At 37.7% G+C, this 14,246-nt stretch overlaps 1 protein-coding gene and 1 pseudogene across 1 annotated transcript; both read right to left on the bottom strand.

Moving 5' to 3' along the window:
• Positions 1 to 432: 432 nt before the first annotated feature.
• On the bottom strand, positions 433 to 2,330 carry LOC131408320 (olfactory receptor 143-like; annotated as a pseudogene).
• Positions 2,331 to 8,779: 6,449 nt separating this feature from the next.
• On the bottom strand, positions 8,780 to 11,549 carry LOC131408314 (olfactory receptor 8B3). The gene has a single exon (XM_058544934.1). It carries the CDS (start codon positions 11,476 to 11,478, stop codon positions 10,456 to 10,458), a length of 1,023 nt encoding a protein of 340 aa, XP_058400917.1. The 5' UTR covers positions 11,479 to 11,549; the 3' UTR covers positions 8,780 to 10,455.
• Between the last annotated feature and the right edge of the window lie 2,697 nt (positions 11,550 to 14,246).

Here is a 14,246-nt window from a genome sequence, read left to right as displayed (position 1 = left end):
GTGAGTTTCAATTCTTTTATTTTTTTTGTGAGGAAGACCAGCCAGAGCTAACATCCAATGCCAATTCTCCTTTTTTGCTGAGGAAGATTGGCCCAAGGCTAACATCTGTGCCCATCTTCCTCTACTTTATATGGGACATATAGCATAGCTTGACAAACGATGCTTCAGTGCGCACCCGGGATCCAAAACTGCAAACCCGTGGCCGCCGCAGTGGAGGGCGTGCACCTAACCACTATACCACCAGGCCGACCCCTCAATTTTATTTATGACAAAATATGAGTTGATCTATGCAATAAATAGAGGCATTCATTACTGGTGGGGATTGAGAAAGGTGGGAAGAGCAGTGTGGCTCATTCATTCTCAAGCATCCTCAAGAATAAAAGAAAAAAACCTTAGTTCAACAAGGGATTCAATTCCTTTATATATGTGTGATTGAAATTCCAAAACAAGAACCATTACTAAAAAAACCTGGAAAATTCTGGAAATTTTTACAGCTTTACCATGTCCACAATTTTTGTCATTCCTTCTCTGTTTGATTGCAATTATAAGTACTAAGACGCTTGAAACTAGCAAGGGCTCTATGTAACTATTTCAGAGAAAGAAGAAAGAAATGAACTGGTCAGAAACATACCACTCCATGGTTTACCTTGGATGGGAAAGACACACAAGAAAAAACAGTGTTATCCTTAGATGGGAAAGGTTGTCAGCCCATTGTATGCAACTGGTATGGGGTGAACCTTGGCACTGAGGATGACCCTTGAGTCCAAGACTAGGCCCATATGTTTACACTACATGGCATGAGAAGAAAATACTTTAGAATGGAAATCCTGCCAAGAAGACTTTAGAAAAACAAAAGAAGAGAATAAAAAAAGAACAGGAGGAAGAGGTTGAGGTGGAGCTAGAACCAGAGAAAAACAGAGAAAAGAGAAAAGGAGGGACAGATAGTTGTGCTCAGTTTGTAATTCTTTTCAGGGTTTTCTTCAGAGCAAGTTTGACATCCTTGTTCCTGAGGCTGTAAATGAGAGGGTTCAGCATGGGTACCACATTGGTGTAAAATACTGAGAAAAATGTCCCCTCTCCCACAGACCCAGCATGACATGAGTGAGCAGCCCAAATCCAAGAATAGACCAACCGTCATTATGTGGGACCCACAGACGCTTAAGGCTTTGGACAAACCTTTGGCTGATGAGATGTGAAGGATATTGAAGAAAATCAAAGCATAGGAAATATAGATAATGAGACTAGATACTACGACAACTGTGCGCACAGTAACCGAAAAGACAAATTCATTGGCATAGGTGTTGCTGCAGGAGAGCTGGAGGAGGAGGAGGATGTCACACACGTCAGAATCACAAAAGATCATACACCCTGTGTGGACCATGGCACCAGCAAAACCCATCACATACAAACCAGACATCAGCAGAGAACAGATCTGAGGAGACATGATAACCGTGTACAGCAGGGACTTACAGATGGCCACATAGCGATCATAGGCCTTGGCTGTCAATGCCTAGCACTCAGAGTTGACAAAAAGCAGAAGAAAAGTAGCTGAGTCATGCATCCTGTGAAGGAGATGATGTTCCTCTCTGAAATAAAACTCAATAGTATTTTGAAGGTAAAAACAAATGAATAACAGAGATCAATAAATGACAGACTGAAGAGGGAAAAGTACATAGGGTGTGAAGGTGTGAATTCAGGACAATTAGATTAATTAAGGTCAAATTGTCCACAACAGTGACCATGTAGTTCACGAAACACAGAAAAAACAGAAGCGGTTGGACTTCAGGTTGGTCTGTTAATCCCATAAGGATAAACTCAGTCACAAAGGAGTCATTTTCTATAGCCATTCAATTCACAGGTATGATCTGCAGGAACTGGGGTAGAAGATGACATTTACAATGGACTTTCACTCTATGCCTCCAGAGGGAGAGCCAGATCAGCTGATTTACAGGCTCAGGGTTGTCTGAAGACAAACAGCAAAACATTTAAAGAGCAAGACTTCCTATGATTATTCCTGATGATCTTCATTTCCTGCTTTACCCGCACTCACATTGTTTGTCTCTGTCTAGAAAGAAATCTAGTAGACCCCCAAATGTCTTTGCACATCATTTTCTCCCTTCTTCCCAGTCTACATTGAGGATCAAGGCTGAAAAGAGCAGTAAATAGATGGTCTTTCCCAGAACACTTGATTTATGCAGTTTGAGATTGGAAAGGAAATTATCACGACAAAGGTGATTCAACCCTCAACTTCCTTTTTCTTGAGGTGTCACTGCTGCTGGATCTTAAAGGTCCTTCAACCCTATGGTTCTGAGGAGGTCAAAGATGATGAAGGAGGCAATATATGCCATGCTAAAAGAGGTAATCTGAGGAGGAGTCCACAATTTCTATTAGAGAATTTGCCCAGAAAGTCGTCTTCACTTGCACGGAGGAAAACAACCTTAAACGAGCTCGACAACAATCAGTTGACTCTAGTGAGAATCTATTCTATGCCCGGTAGTTCTGGGAAAATTGATTAGAAGGCCAGAAAATTATTCTCTTCTTCATGATTTCCTTCCAAGTTAAATGAGCCCACTGCTGGTAGAAGTTACTGAGCCTATGTTTACATCCTGTGTCACAGACCCAACATTGAGTCCTTTGAGACACAATGTTCTACTCAGTTTATAATTTCACAACAGAAATTCCTAATACCCACTGCAGAGGAATGAGTGTCCCCCTTTGTCACTTTCTTCATCATCTCCTAGAGTCTATGCACAGTTTTAAAAGAGGAAGATCTGGGGCATGGTCCTTGCCATTTCTAGCACTTTCTTAGAGCCTCTGACATTGCATTAGTAAAATACTAAATCATAGCTTTTAGCACTGTCTATGCTTGTGATTTCACCTCCATAAAGAGATGTAGCAAAGTGGTTCAGAGAGTGGGAGTAGGCTCGTCAGGTCAGACTGAGTTTAAATCTGGGCTTTAAACTCCTTAACTGTGAGACTGTAGACAATGATATAACTTCTCTGACCCTTGTATACGTATACTTTTATCTACTTATACCTATGTATGTCTATAAAATGGAACTAGTAAAAGAGCTATCTCATAGGGTGGTTTTGGGGAGTAAACGAGTTAAGTCACATAAACATGCCTGACACACAAAAAGAGCATGAGAAGTATTGATACCCCTGCCCCTGCTCCTAATCCATATTCATTATATCATGGTTTCTCAACCTTGTCACTATTGACATTTTGGACTAGATAATTTATTGTTGTGGGGCTGTCCTGTGTATCATAGGATACAGAGCATCCCTGGCATCTACTCATTAGATGCTGGTAGTAGCCCCCCCTCACCAGTTGTGACAATCAAAATGTTCTCCAGACATTGTCATATGTCCTCTGTGTGGCAAAATCACCCATGTTTGAGAATTATTAATCTTTATATATAGCCTGGACTTCTGCCAGAACTGCCTCTCAGACAATTCTATTCTATGTCTAATAATGTGCCTTAAGCTCAAAGAGCTCCAAGCTGTATTCAGTACTTTTTTATGATTCCCAGTGCTGCTCCTCGAGGTCATCATTCCCAAAGTTATTTTCACCACCCTCCAGGGCACTAGTCCGTCAACTAAACTTAAGCACCTTCTTCTCACTCACCATCTTCATCTATTTTCCAATTCCCAGAGAATACACCTCCTTGAAAGACCTTTCCTCTCATTTATACAGCTTCTGCATTCTCTCTTCTTTTCAAATTTGGATTACTCTAGCGGTTTTCTAACTTGGACTCCTATGGAAGAGGAGAATTTGAATCTTTTTCACACACCTCCACCATCACTGCACACACACATATACACACACACACCCCTTTCTCTCTCTGCTCCCCACTCCTAATTTCTACAAATATGATTATAATCATAAATTAGGTTAGGTCAATATTCCTGTGTTACATTACTAACGTTACTTTAAGCACTATTCACAGCTAATCTATCATATATTATGATATTTTGTTTCCATAATGGTTTTCGTTTGTTTTCTTTTCTTATTATTCCATAGATTTTTCCTGATTCCTCCCCAACTTCTTCTCCAGTTTTTGTAAATCTCTTCTCAGCATATTCAGTCACTGGTATTCCATTTTATCTTCTTAAAGAAGTCTTTCTAGATTTTTTGACCCACTCCTATCTTGATAGATTGTCTTCCAGCTATAATGAAAATTTGAAATCTTGAGATCTTTCTTTAGTGCTATAGCAGGGATTCCTTTTAACTCTATCGTGTGCTGGATCCTCTATTTCCTGGATCACGTAGCCCCTTAGTTCTCGGTTTTCTTATTTATTTTGGTACAAGACATACTCCGTTGGTTTCTTGAAAAAGATTCATGGAGTGCCAATTTTACTGACCTTGCATGTCTGAAATGACATTTATTGTATCTTCCTAATTATTGGCCTTTTACTTGGAAATAAACAACTAATTTAGAAGTGATTTTCCCTCAAAACTTTGATCGCATTGATCCAATATTAAGAAGTACATTACCTCTCTGATTCTTGATGTTTTTTACTAAAACTGGCTACTTTCTCTCCATTTCGGAAGCTTTTAAGATCTTATATTTGTTTTCACTGTTTTGAACATTCACAATATTGTGTCTTGATATGTGTCTGATTATACAGTAAGGTAAGCATTAATTCAGTCTACTCAGGAAACACGATTCCTTCAGTTCTGGAAAAATATTACTTATATAAATTATTATTTCATTCTCACTGCACTTTTTGTCCTCTTTTTGGATATTTTGTTGTTCAGAGTCTTAAATTCTGAATTTCTTCTTTTGTTTTGTTTTGTTTGTTTGGGTTTTTTTTTTTTTTTTTGCTGTATTGTCTCTTCTATTTTCCATGCTTTTACTCTACTCTCTAGGGGGTAATTTCAACTTTTCTTCCAGGACTTTTATTTACTTATTTATGTATTTATATTTGCTTTCATTTCCAGTGTTCAAGGGTATATTTTGTTCCCTTATAATGTTTTCTGAAGTTTTCTTCTGTTGAATTGTCCCTTTCCTTCAAATTATTTCTCTTTCTTCATGTTGCATATTTTGTACTAGAGGTTCTCTTTGAATGTCTCAGCCTTCTTTTCCAACATTTAGGAGTGAGGTTCTAAAAACCTGACTAGCATCTCCACGTGAGGGCTTAGTGCTTGCCAACTGTGGGCTTCATTGTATAATGTCTCATTTCAATGAGGGAACTCTTAGTGGTAATACCAATAAGTCTTTGGTCATGCGCTGAGTCGGTTACCCTGAAAACAGTCTTCCAGTATTCCTTATGTACGTAATCCTAGCTTTCAATATTCTCTGAGCTGAGAGGAGAAAGAAGGCTAATGATGTCAACATTCATTAGGTGAAATTTCGACTTTCTTGGCCTGTTTTCGGTATGTTAAACTCTCCCTCAAATGTGCATATAGTCTCCTAATTTAGAGACTGTTTTACTTTGTTTAATGAATAAATTTCTAGTCTTTTACTGGGTGATAATGAATGCAGTCATCTGGCTGCATGGAGATGTAGAAGGGATCTGAAGATCCTATTATTTCTTAAACTGACTTGAAACATTCCATTTGTTCTGTCTGCACCTTCATAATTTCCCCCAAAGATACCTGGTGCCACAAAATTCTAGGTATATGAGAGATAATATGGTGTAAATCATTTATTTTCTTGGTTTTCACAGTTCTGTCATAATGTCAGATATTATGAGTATGCCAAATCAAATACTGCTCACTTATCAACTTTGTAGCTTTCAAAATGTTGTGGTTGTATGTGGCTCTGTGATTTTTTGGTCTTCTTTTTTTTGGCCTTGTGAGTCAGTGCCATTTTTTAATTTCTGTCATATTAGTGAGTTTCAGGAAGAAATAGACACAAGTTGCCTACATTAAGTCTGCCATTCTTAAGCATCTTCTGATTTATTTCTAAGATGACACCAAGGGGCACATTAACTCAAACGGAACCTGGAGCCTGGCAGTGAAAGCTCCAGGTCTTCAGTAGTTCTGTTCAGAGTAGATGGTGCATGAGGTCAAAATCTCCATCAATAGATTCTCTCTTTACTTTAGAGATTGTACTGAGTCAATTCATGAAATGAACATTTGTTGAGCATTTAGACTGAAAGACACAGTGAACACAAACAGAATGAGATATAGGCCTTGCCTTTATGATTTCTCAGTATAATTAGAGAGAGAACCAAAGAAACTAAGATTTGTACCACTATTAGTTATGGTTAGCCAATCACAGCGCTAAATTCTTTAGACACTTTCTCTCAGGTTGCCCTTACTACCACCCTCTAAATCTGACGGCCTTGTCTCATATATAAAAAACTCAAAGCTGGGAGGGAATAACTGGTTGTTACAGGGTCAAAACAGCTATCTCCAGAGGGAAATTCATACTTAGGTATCTGTGAGTTCAAAATTGATTTATTTAATCACTACCCTATGCAAAATTGTGTGGTATGTGCTATCACACAGTTTTGTACAGGGTACACTCAGGATTCTTCCAATTTAGTTGACTCACTTTCAGTGACAGGAATCCAAGTCAAACTTGCCTAGATAAACCAAGCTACACTAAAAAAGTGTGTGAAACTGGTAAGTCGAGGATGTACATGGCTTCTTATTTGTCTGGACAGGGCTAATCATTCACGATAGTGTGTCTCCCTTTACACTTTTTGTACTGTTTGGTTCTACTCGGTGTTAATCTCACTGAGGCTCTTCTCTTGTAGTGAAAATAGGACTATCAGAATCCCTAGATGTAATCTTATGAGTTCAGTAACTTCAGGAAGAAAAAATAAAGTTGTTACAAATAATTTTGGTAAAAAGATTATAGTCAAATGACTATTTCCGACTAATCACTATCATCAGGGTTTGGCATGTGCTAACAGGATTATGTCTTGTGTGGTGGTCAAGTCAGTCTATTAAAATGTGTTTCCTGTATCAGATAAGGTCTAATCAAAAGAGAATTGGTTCTACAAATATTGAAAGAGGGAAAATGCAAAATGTTGTCACTTAAAAATATAAAAACTAATAAATTGCAGAAAATAGCTACTACTCCCAGGACTGGTAGAACAAATAGAAAGAGGAAGAAGTAATACTCAGATTCTAGAATCTAAGAGGAGAAGCTCTATAGGATTGGTGTTTGGATTATTGGAGGGTTTGGAGTTGCCCGACAGCCGGTGTGGACCTCCGAACTAGAGGCTCCACCCAGAGGGTGCGGGGTCCAACGTGGAAGGAGACCAAGAAGAGGACCTGAAAAGTTCTTGAGCGACTCAAGCGGCTCAGCCCAGGTAATAAAATGAGACAGGATGGTAGAGCTCTTAAGAGAATGTTGTCCACCTACTGACTATACATCTAAGAGATACAGCATGTTAGGCACATTTTCATTCACATATTGGATGCTTGCACATCTTCTTGTGGAATGTGTCTTTCAAATCATTTGCCCATTTATGAAATGGTCTCTTTATCATTGAGATATCTTTTAATTTTTAAATTTTTATATATTCTTGATACCTTTACCAGAGAAATGTATTGCAAAAATTCTTTCAGTCTGTGGCTTGTCAATGAATTTTTTTTTGATAAATAGATGTTCTAATTTTAATGAAGTTTATTTCATCCTTTTTCTGCTTTAGAGTTTAGAGCTTTCTAGAATATGTCTAAGAAATCTATGCCTACACCAACATACTTTCCTATGTTTCTTCTAGAATACTTATGTTTAAACTTTCTGTATATGGTTTTATCCACTTAAAATTAATTTTTGTATATGGTATGAGGTAGAGATCAAGTTTAATTGTTTTCTCATGGATAGTTACTATTTCCAGTATTAATGGCTTAAAAGATTTTTCTTTCCCTACGGAATTACTTTGTGGCTTGGTTAAAAAGCAATTGACTGTATAAGTGAGGATCTGTTTCTCAACCTGCCATTGTGTTCTTGATTTATTTGTCTTATTTTATTAAAAAGCCAATCTGTCTTGATTATAAGAGCCTTATATTTAGTCTTAAAATCAGTTATGGAAGTCCTCTGTGTCATTTAGAGTTCCTTAAGAAACAGATGCCAAGAAATGATTAGACCTGCAAGAAGTTTATTTGGTAAACGTCTGTGAAGAATAAAATAGGAGGGAGTGGGAGTCAGTGATAAAGGCCTTCAGATTAGGATGAAAGTCTGACATCTAAGGAAAGAAGAGAAGGGGCCAGCCCGGTGATGCTGCGGTTAAGTGTGCATACTCCACTTCAGCTGCCCGGGTTTCACAGGTTTGGACCCCAGGCGTGCACCGGCGCACTGCTTGTCGAGCCATGCTGTTGTGGCATCCCATATAAAGTAGAGGAAGACGGGCATGAATGTTAGCCCAGGGCCAATCTTTCTCAGCAAAAAAAAAAAGAGAGAGAGAGAAAGAAGGAAGGATTGGATATGAAAATCTCAGATCACAGTGCAGTTCTAAAAAATCTCAGTCAGGATGATACGGAGTCTTTAATAAAGACTGCCTATCAAAGAAGACCCATGTTACACAGAAATTAGGCAGTTCCTGGGGCCGGCCCCGTGGCGCAAGCGGTTAAGTGCGCGCGTTCCACTGCTGCGGCCAGGGGTTTGCTGGTTCAGATCCCAGGTGTGCACCGATGCACTGCTTGGCGAGCCATGCTGTGGCAGCATCCCATTTAAAGTGGAGGAAGATGAGGCACAGATGTTAGCCCAGGGCCAGTCTTCCTCAGCAAAAAAAGAGGAGCATTGGCAGATATTAGCACAGGGCTGATCTTCCTCACAAAAAAAACAAAGAAGAAAGAAATTAAACAGTTCCTGTATTCCTCACCATGGTAAACATGGCTGGGACATCTCAGAGTAAGAGTGGACTCTGCCTGAACACTATGGTGGATCCAAAGGCGTATCAGCTGTGGACTTTTATCAATGAAGCTCCTCATAGCTGGCTCTCTTGAAAAGGAGCTAAACAGTACATCCATTGCTGTCAAATCCACCCCCCAAAAATAAATCATACCCCAAAGTTCTTTCTGCTTTATTTATTTATTATTGTGGTCATTTAAACACAGATAAGACAATTCAACAAGTATTTCTCGCCTTCAAAATATGTCTGACATTCTAAATATACAAATGGGAAAAGCATTGGAGAAATAGGGAAATTATAAGAAACAGCATCTACTTTAAATATGTTTATTATCTTATTGGTGAGACACGGTGCTATGAAACCTTCACTGCAAAAAGTGATGATGTTAGGAAGTGGGCCATTTAGGATGTGTTTAAGTTATAAGGATGAAACCCTCATGAATGGGATTACTGCCTTATAAAAGAGGCTCCACAGAGATCACTGACCCGTTCCTCCATGTAAGGTTATAATGAGAAGTGCATGACCCAGAAGAGGGCCCTCACTCATTTATGCTGGCGCCTTGATCTTGGACTTCCAGTCTCCAGAACTGTGAGAAATAAATTTCTGTTGTTTGTAAGCCACTGAGTCTGTGATATTTTGTTATAGCAACTCAAATGGACTAAGACACAGGTCTTAGTCACAAAATGTTGTTAGGGATATAGTTTATTGTCATTAATATACATCTTTTTACATGGTAAATCTTATTAGATAAGTAAAACAATGTGTAACATGTTCTTGCAACTTACTGTGCAGTATTTTCCTTTAAGAGATAAATAACAAAGTTCTACAGTAAGAACTTCATGCTCTTTTTCAAAATATTTGATGTCATTTTAGATAAAAGGAATGCAAATTTTATAATAAACCAGTTACCTCACTTTATTGAGATCCAAATATATATATATATATTATACCTTTAATCATACTCTGTTAATACTATCTTTGGCAATAAAAGGTGGTGTTATATGTGTTCTCTTCAATATTAAATGATCTGGGCTGATAAACGCTTTCAAAACCAGGCGGTATGTGGTACAGATTTTGCCATTCTCAAAGGGAACAATAAAGGACAGAATATAAAAAGCAAGTTGGTAAGAAAAATAGAACAAAAGGAAAAGATCAGAGGGATCTGATTATACTTTAAGCTAAATACACAGTTTATAATGAAGACATTTCATTGAATCCTGTTGCCTATACCAGCGATAATATTGATAAGATTGGGAAAGCTTCTATAGCGCTTGGCACTTCTGTGTTTAGGTGAGTAAGCTGTAATTTTAACATTCTATGACTTGTGAAGCCTCATTTGTCCAGATTAGGAATAACCCAAGAGATAGCATAGGGGAAAAAAAGATCAGTGTATTTGTTCATTTTATAAACATGTTATTAGTTACTTAGTAAACTGGTATGAGGTGCAAGAGATACTCAGGCAAAAAATGAGGGCAGATCAGCTATAATGTAAATAATAACACAAGTCTATTACACCACATATAACACAATCTGAAGAAGCAACATGGCTATAAAAACCATGCTCTTGAAAAACACCAATAAAAACACCAATAAAATTAAATGATAAATTGAATTTCTTTACATCATTGCTGCTTTGAATTAGAATAAGTTTCTCCTCTGGATTTTAAACAGGATTTTCCTCAGTGTAACTTTTATATCCTTGTTCCTCAAACTGTAGATCAAAGGATTGACCATGGGTACCACGTTAGTATAAAAAACAGAAGAAATTTTTCCCAGGTCCATAGATCCAGGAGATGAATATGTAAGATACATGAATGCTGCTGACCCAAAGAAAAGAGAAAGAGCAATGATGTGGGAGCTACAGGTACTGAAGGCTTTCGATCTCCCTTGAGCAGATTTGATATGAACAATACTAGTGATGATAAAGATGTAAGAAATTAAGATGGTAAAACTGGGTACTGTGATATTAATTCCCACAACAACGAGAACTACTATCTCATTGACATAGGTGCTGGTGCAAGAGAGTTGGAGGAGTGGGAGAATGTCGCACAAGTAATGGTTGATGATATTAACATTGCAGAAAGTTAGTCTAAGCATGCACCCTGTGTGGGCAGTGGCTCCAGCAAATCCCATCAAATATGCAGCAAAAGTTAGCACAAAACAGACCTGATGGGACATGGTGACCTTATACATCAACGGATTACAGATGGCCACATAGCGATCATAGGCCATTGAGGTCAACATATAGCACTCAGAGATGACAAAAAAGAGAAAGAAAAACAGCTGAGTCATGCACTCAACATAGGGGATGATATTCCTCTTCGATATAAAGTTCATCAGCATCTTGGGCGTGAAAACAGAAGAGTAACAGAGATCAATGAAAGATAGGTTGAAGAGGAAATAGTACATGGGGGTGTGGAGGTGAGAATTTAGACAAATAAGAGTGATCAAGCCAAGGTTGCCCACCATGGTGACAATGTAGATCATTAGAAACAGGTAAAAGAGGGGTTTCTGGAGCTCTGGACGGTCTGTTAATCCAGCAAGAATAAATTCAGTCACTAATGAGTCATTTCTAGCCAGCATTCTCAACTTTGGAAATCTGTGAGAACAGAAGAAAATTCCATTAATAGAGAACAGAGCTCTGTTCTTACAACCTCTCATTTGTGAGAAGGGGACTCAGACTGACAGAAATTAAATAAGTTCTTCTTTGCTCCATAGGGTCTGAACGTACTGCGGCACAACCCTCAACATTTACTCTCATGCGTCACTTAATTACAGGGATATTTTCTAAGAAATACGTCATTAGGCAATTTTATTGTTGTGTGAACATCATAGAGTGAACTTACACAAACCTAGATGGTATAGCTGACTAGACACCTATGCTGTATGGTACTAATATTATGGGACCACAATGGTATATGCAGTCCATCATTGACTGACGTGCCATTATGCAGTGCATGACTGTAAATAATTCTGTCTTTTGTTGCATGAACCGTATGTGACAAACAACTGCTTCTGCTTTTACTAGAAGATAAAGGGATGGAGTAGCTGAGGAACAAGCCTAACTACTGATGAGCTTCAGTAGTGGGAATGTATCCCAAATCACTCCCTCTCATTTCTCTGATCCTTCACTTCCTAGTTCCTAGTCGTGTTTCCAGTACCCTACTAGATACCTCAGCTCCACTGTGATGATCAACAAGCAAGAGAGGATTCCTCTAGGACAGAGACCAAACAGATATTCTGCTTTCTAAAAGGAAGTCTCTCACAGTCCATAGGGTTTCCAGATACTTTACTATAAGAATTCATGAAGTCAGTAATTGATAAAGTATTGAGGAGACCCTTGGTAGCCTAAGATTTATAATTAACCATACACTCCAGTGTTGCTACACATTCTCCTCCTTTGTTCCATTCTAGTTGGACAGAGAGTGAATAAAGGAAAGTCAACATGATTTCCCTTGTTTTGCAGGAAGGCATAAGAGAAACAGAATTGAGTGCTGACTAATAGTTGTTAAGTTTGTGAAAATGTAGCAAGCTCTATATTTATTTTGATACGTAAACTTTTATATATGTATAGTATATTTCAATAAAATTTTTTAAGGAAAAAAACAGATCTCTTCCTCCTCTGATGTTGCTATGTTCTGGTTGTGTTACTTGGAACTGCTATAGTTCTCCTGCTACTGGACTGAGAATGAAGTAAACACAGAGAGGATATGTTGAGAACAATGCAGGCAGCAGAGTCAGAGCTCCATACTTTTGAGTTTCTTGTTATTCAATATAAATACTTTTCCTCACTTTTCAGCAACAAAGAGAGAAATAGAAACTTGATTAACTCACTCTCCTTCCATTAAGAGCACCCAGTGCTGACACTTTTTGTGAGTTTCACTTCCATCGTCCTGAAAGAAGAACTGGCTTTGGCGATATGAAAGCTGAACAGATGTAGTCACAGAATCTTCTTCTCCCTTGTTGGCAAAAGAGTCAAAGCATAGACCTCACAGTCTGAAAGTTCCAGGAGTAGCTCTGAAATGTAGATCAAACTTGTAGTTATAAATTTGCTAATACAGTGAGAAGGGAAACCACAGACTTGACACCTGAACCACCATGTCATAGAGCACACGGCATTTGCTTAAGGCTTATAATTCTTTTGGACCTGATTAGAAATCCAGGTGTAGGTCTCCCGTAGGACATTCCCATCATGATAAGCTCTGCAGGGAAGAAATCGGTGCCTGTATTTACACCCTAATTTTGACAGTAGATGTTAATTTCTCATCAGGGACTATGCATTCCCTAGGGTATAGGAGAAAGAATCCTCTGCTGTCTCTTATAAAGATGCAAATAATTAATGTCATTGAAAATTTCACTAATTATCATTCTAGGTAACATATTAGTTTTATTAAGGATTTATGAACATTACAATAAAATTTATTTATTATGCTATTTTTAAATATTTTGAGTACCTTTAAAGAATCATTGTTTACGCATATTTTATAGACTTATAGCAGAAGGATACTTTTTAATTGGTTTCAGAGATCTTTGTTTTAATAAAAAGTTATTTGACATAATAACAATCCATTATTCCATGAAAATTTGCTTTGTGTTGTTCTGACTCACTATATCTTTGTTTTTAACAGATTAAAATCAAATCTGTAAGAAAAATCACTGTTAATAGGCTGCCATTTCAAGAAAATATGAGTTTAGAATTCCTAGATATGTATTAACTTCTCATTGTGCTTGTGATAAGGCACCTAAATTTTATTTTGAAATGAATATAGATTCACAAAGAGTTGCAAAAATAATACATAGAGTCCCTTGAACTCCACCCAGCTTCCTACCATGGTGACATCTTCAACAACTGTAGTATAATAGAAAACCAGGAAATGGACGTGGTACAATAATGTTAACTAGACTTCAGGACTACAGGCATTATTCAGCTTCTAGTAGTTTTATATGAACTGAGTGTTTGCGTTGCATGCGTCTGTGTGTGTGTGTGTGTTGATCTATGCAATTTGATCACTTGTATAGATTCATGTAACCATTATCACGATTAGGATAAAAAACTATTCTACCACAATTTAGGACCTCCTTTGTACCACCCCTTTATGGTTACACCCATCCACTTCCACCTTCATCTCTGTCTTCTGGCAACCACTAACCTGTTCGCCATATCTATAGTTGAGACATCTGGAGGACAATAAATGAAATCATACAATATGTAACCTCTGAGATTGTTTTTTTTTCACTAAGCATGATGCCCTTAAGTTTCATCCTGGTTGATGCATATATCAATGGTCCATTCCTCTTATTGCTGAGTAGTGTTCCATTTTTTATAGTTGAAGTTTATTCAACCTTCTGTAGAAATGTAAATATTACTAGGTTCTTATATTGGTACAAAACTAAATCTATTTTTTTTTTTTTTATGGAAAATGTTTCGA

The sequence above is a fragment of the Diceros bicornis genome, chromosome 7 (genome assembly GCF_020826845.1).
Source record: "Diceros bicornis minor isolate mBicDic1 chromosome 7, mDicBic1.mat.cur, whole genome shotgun sequence".
NCBI classification, from domain to species: Eukaryota; Metazoa; Chordata; class Mammalia; order Perissodactyla; family Rhinocerotidae; genus Diceros; species Diceros bicornis.
This window is presented reverse-complemented; position numbering and strand designations above follow the sequence as displayed.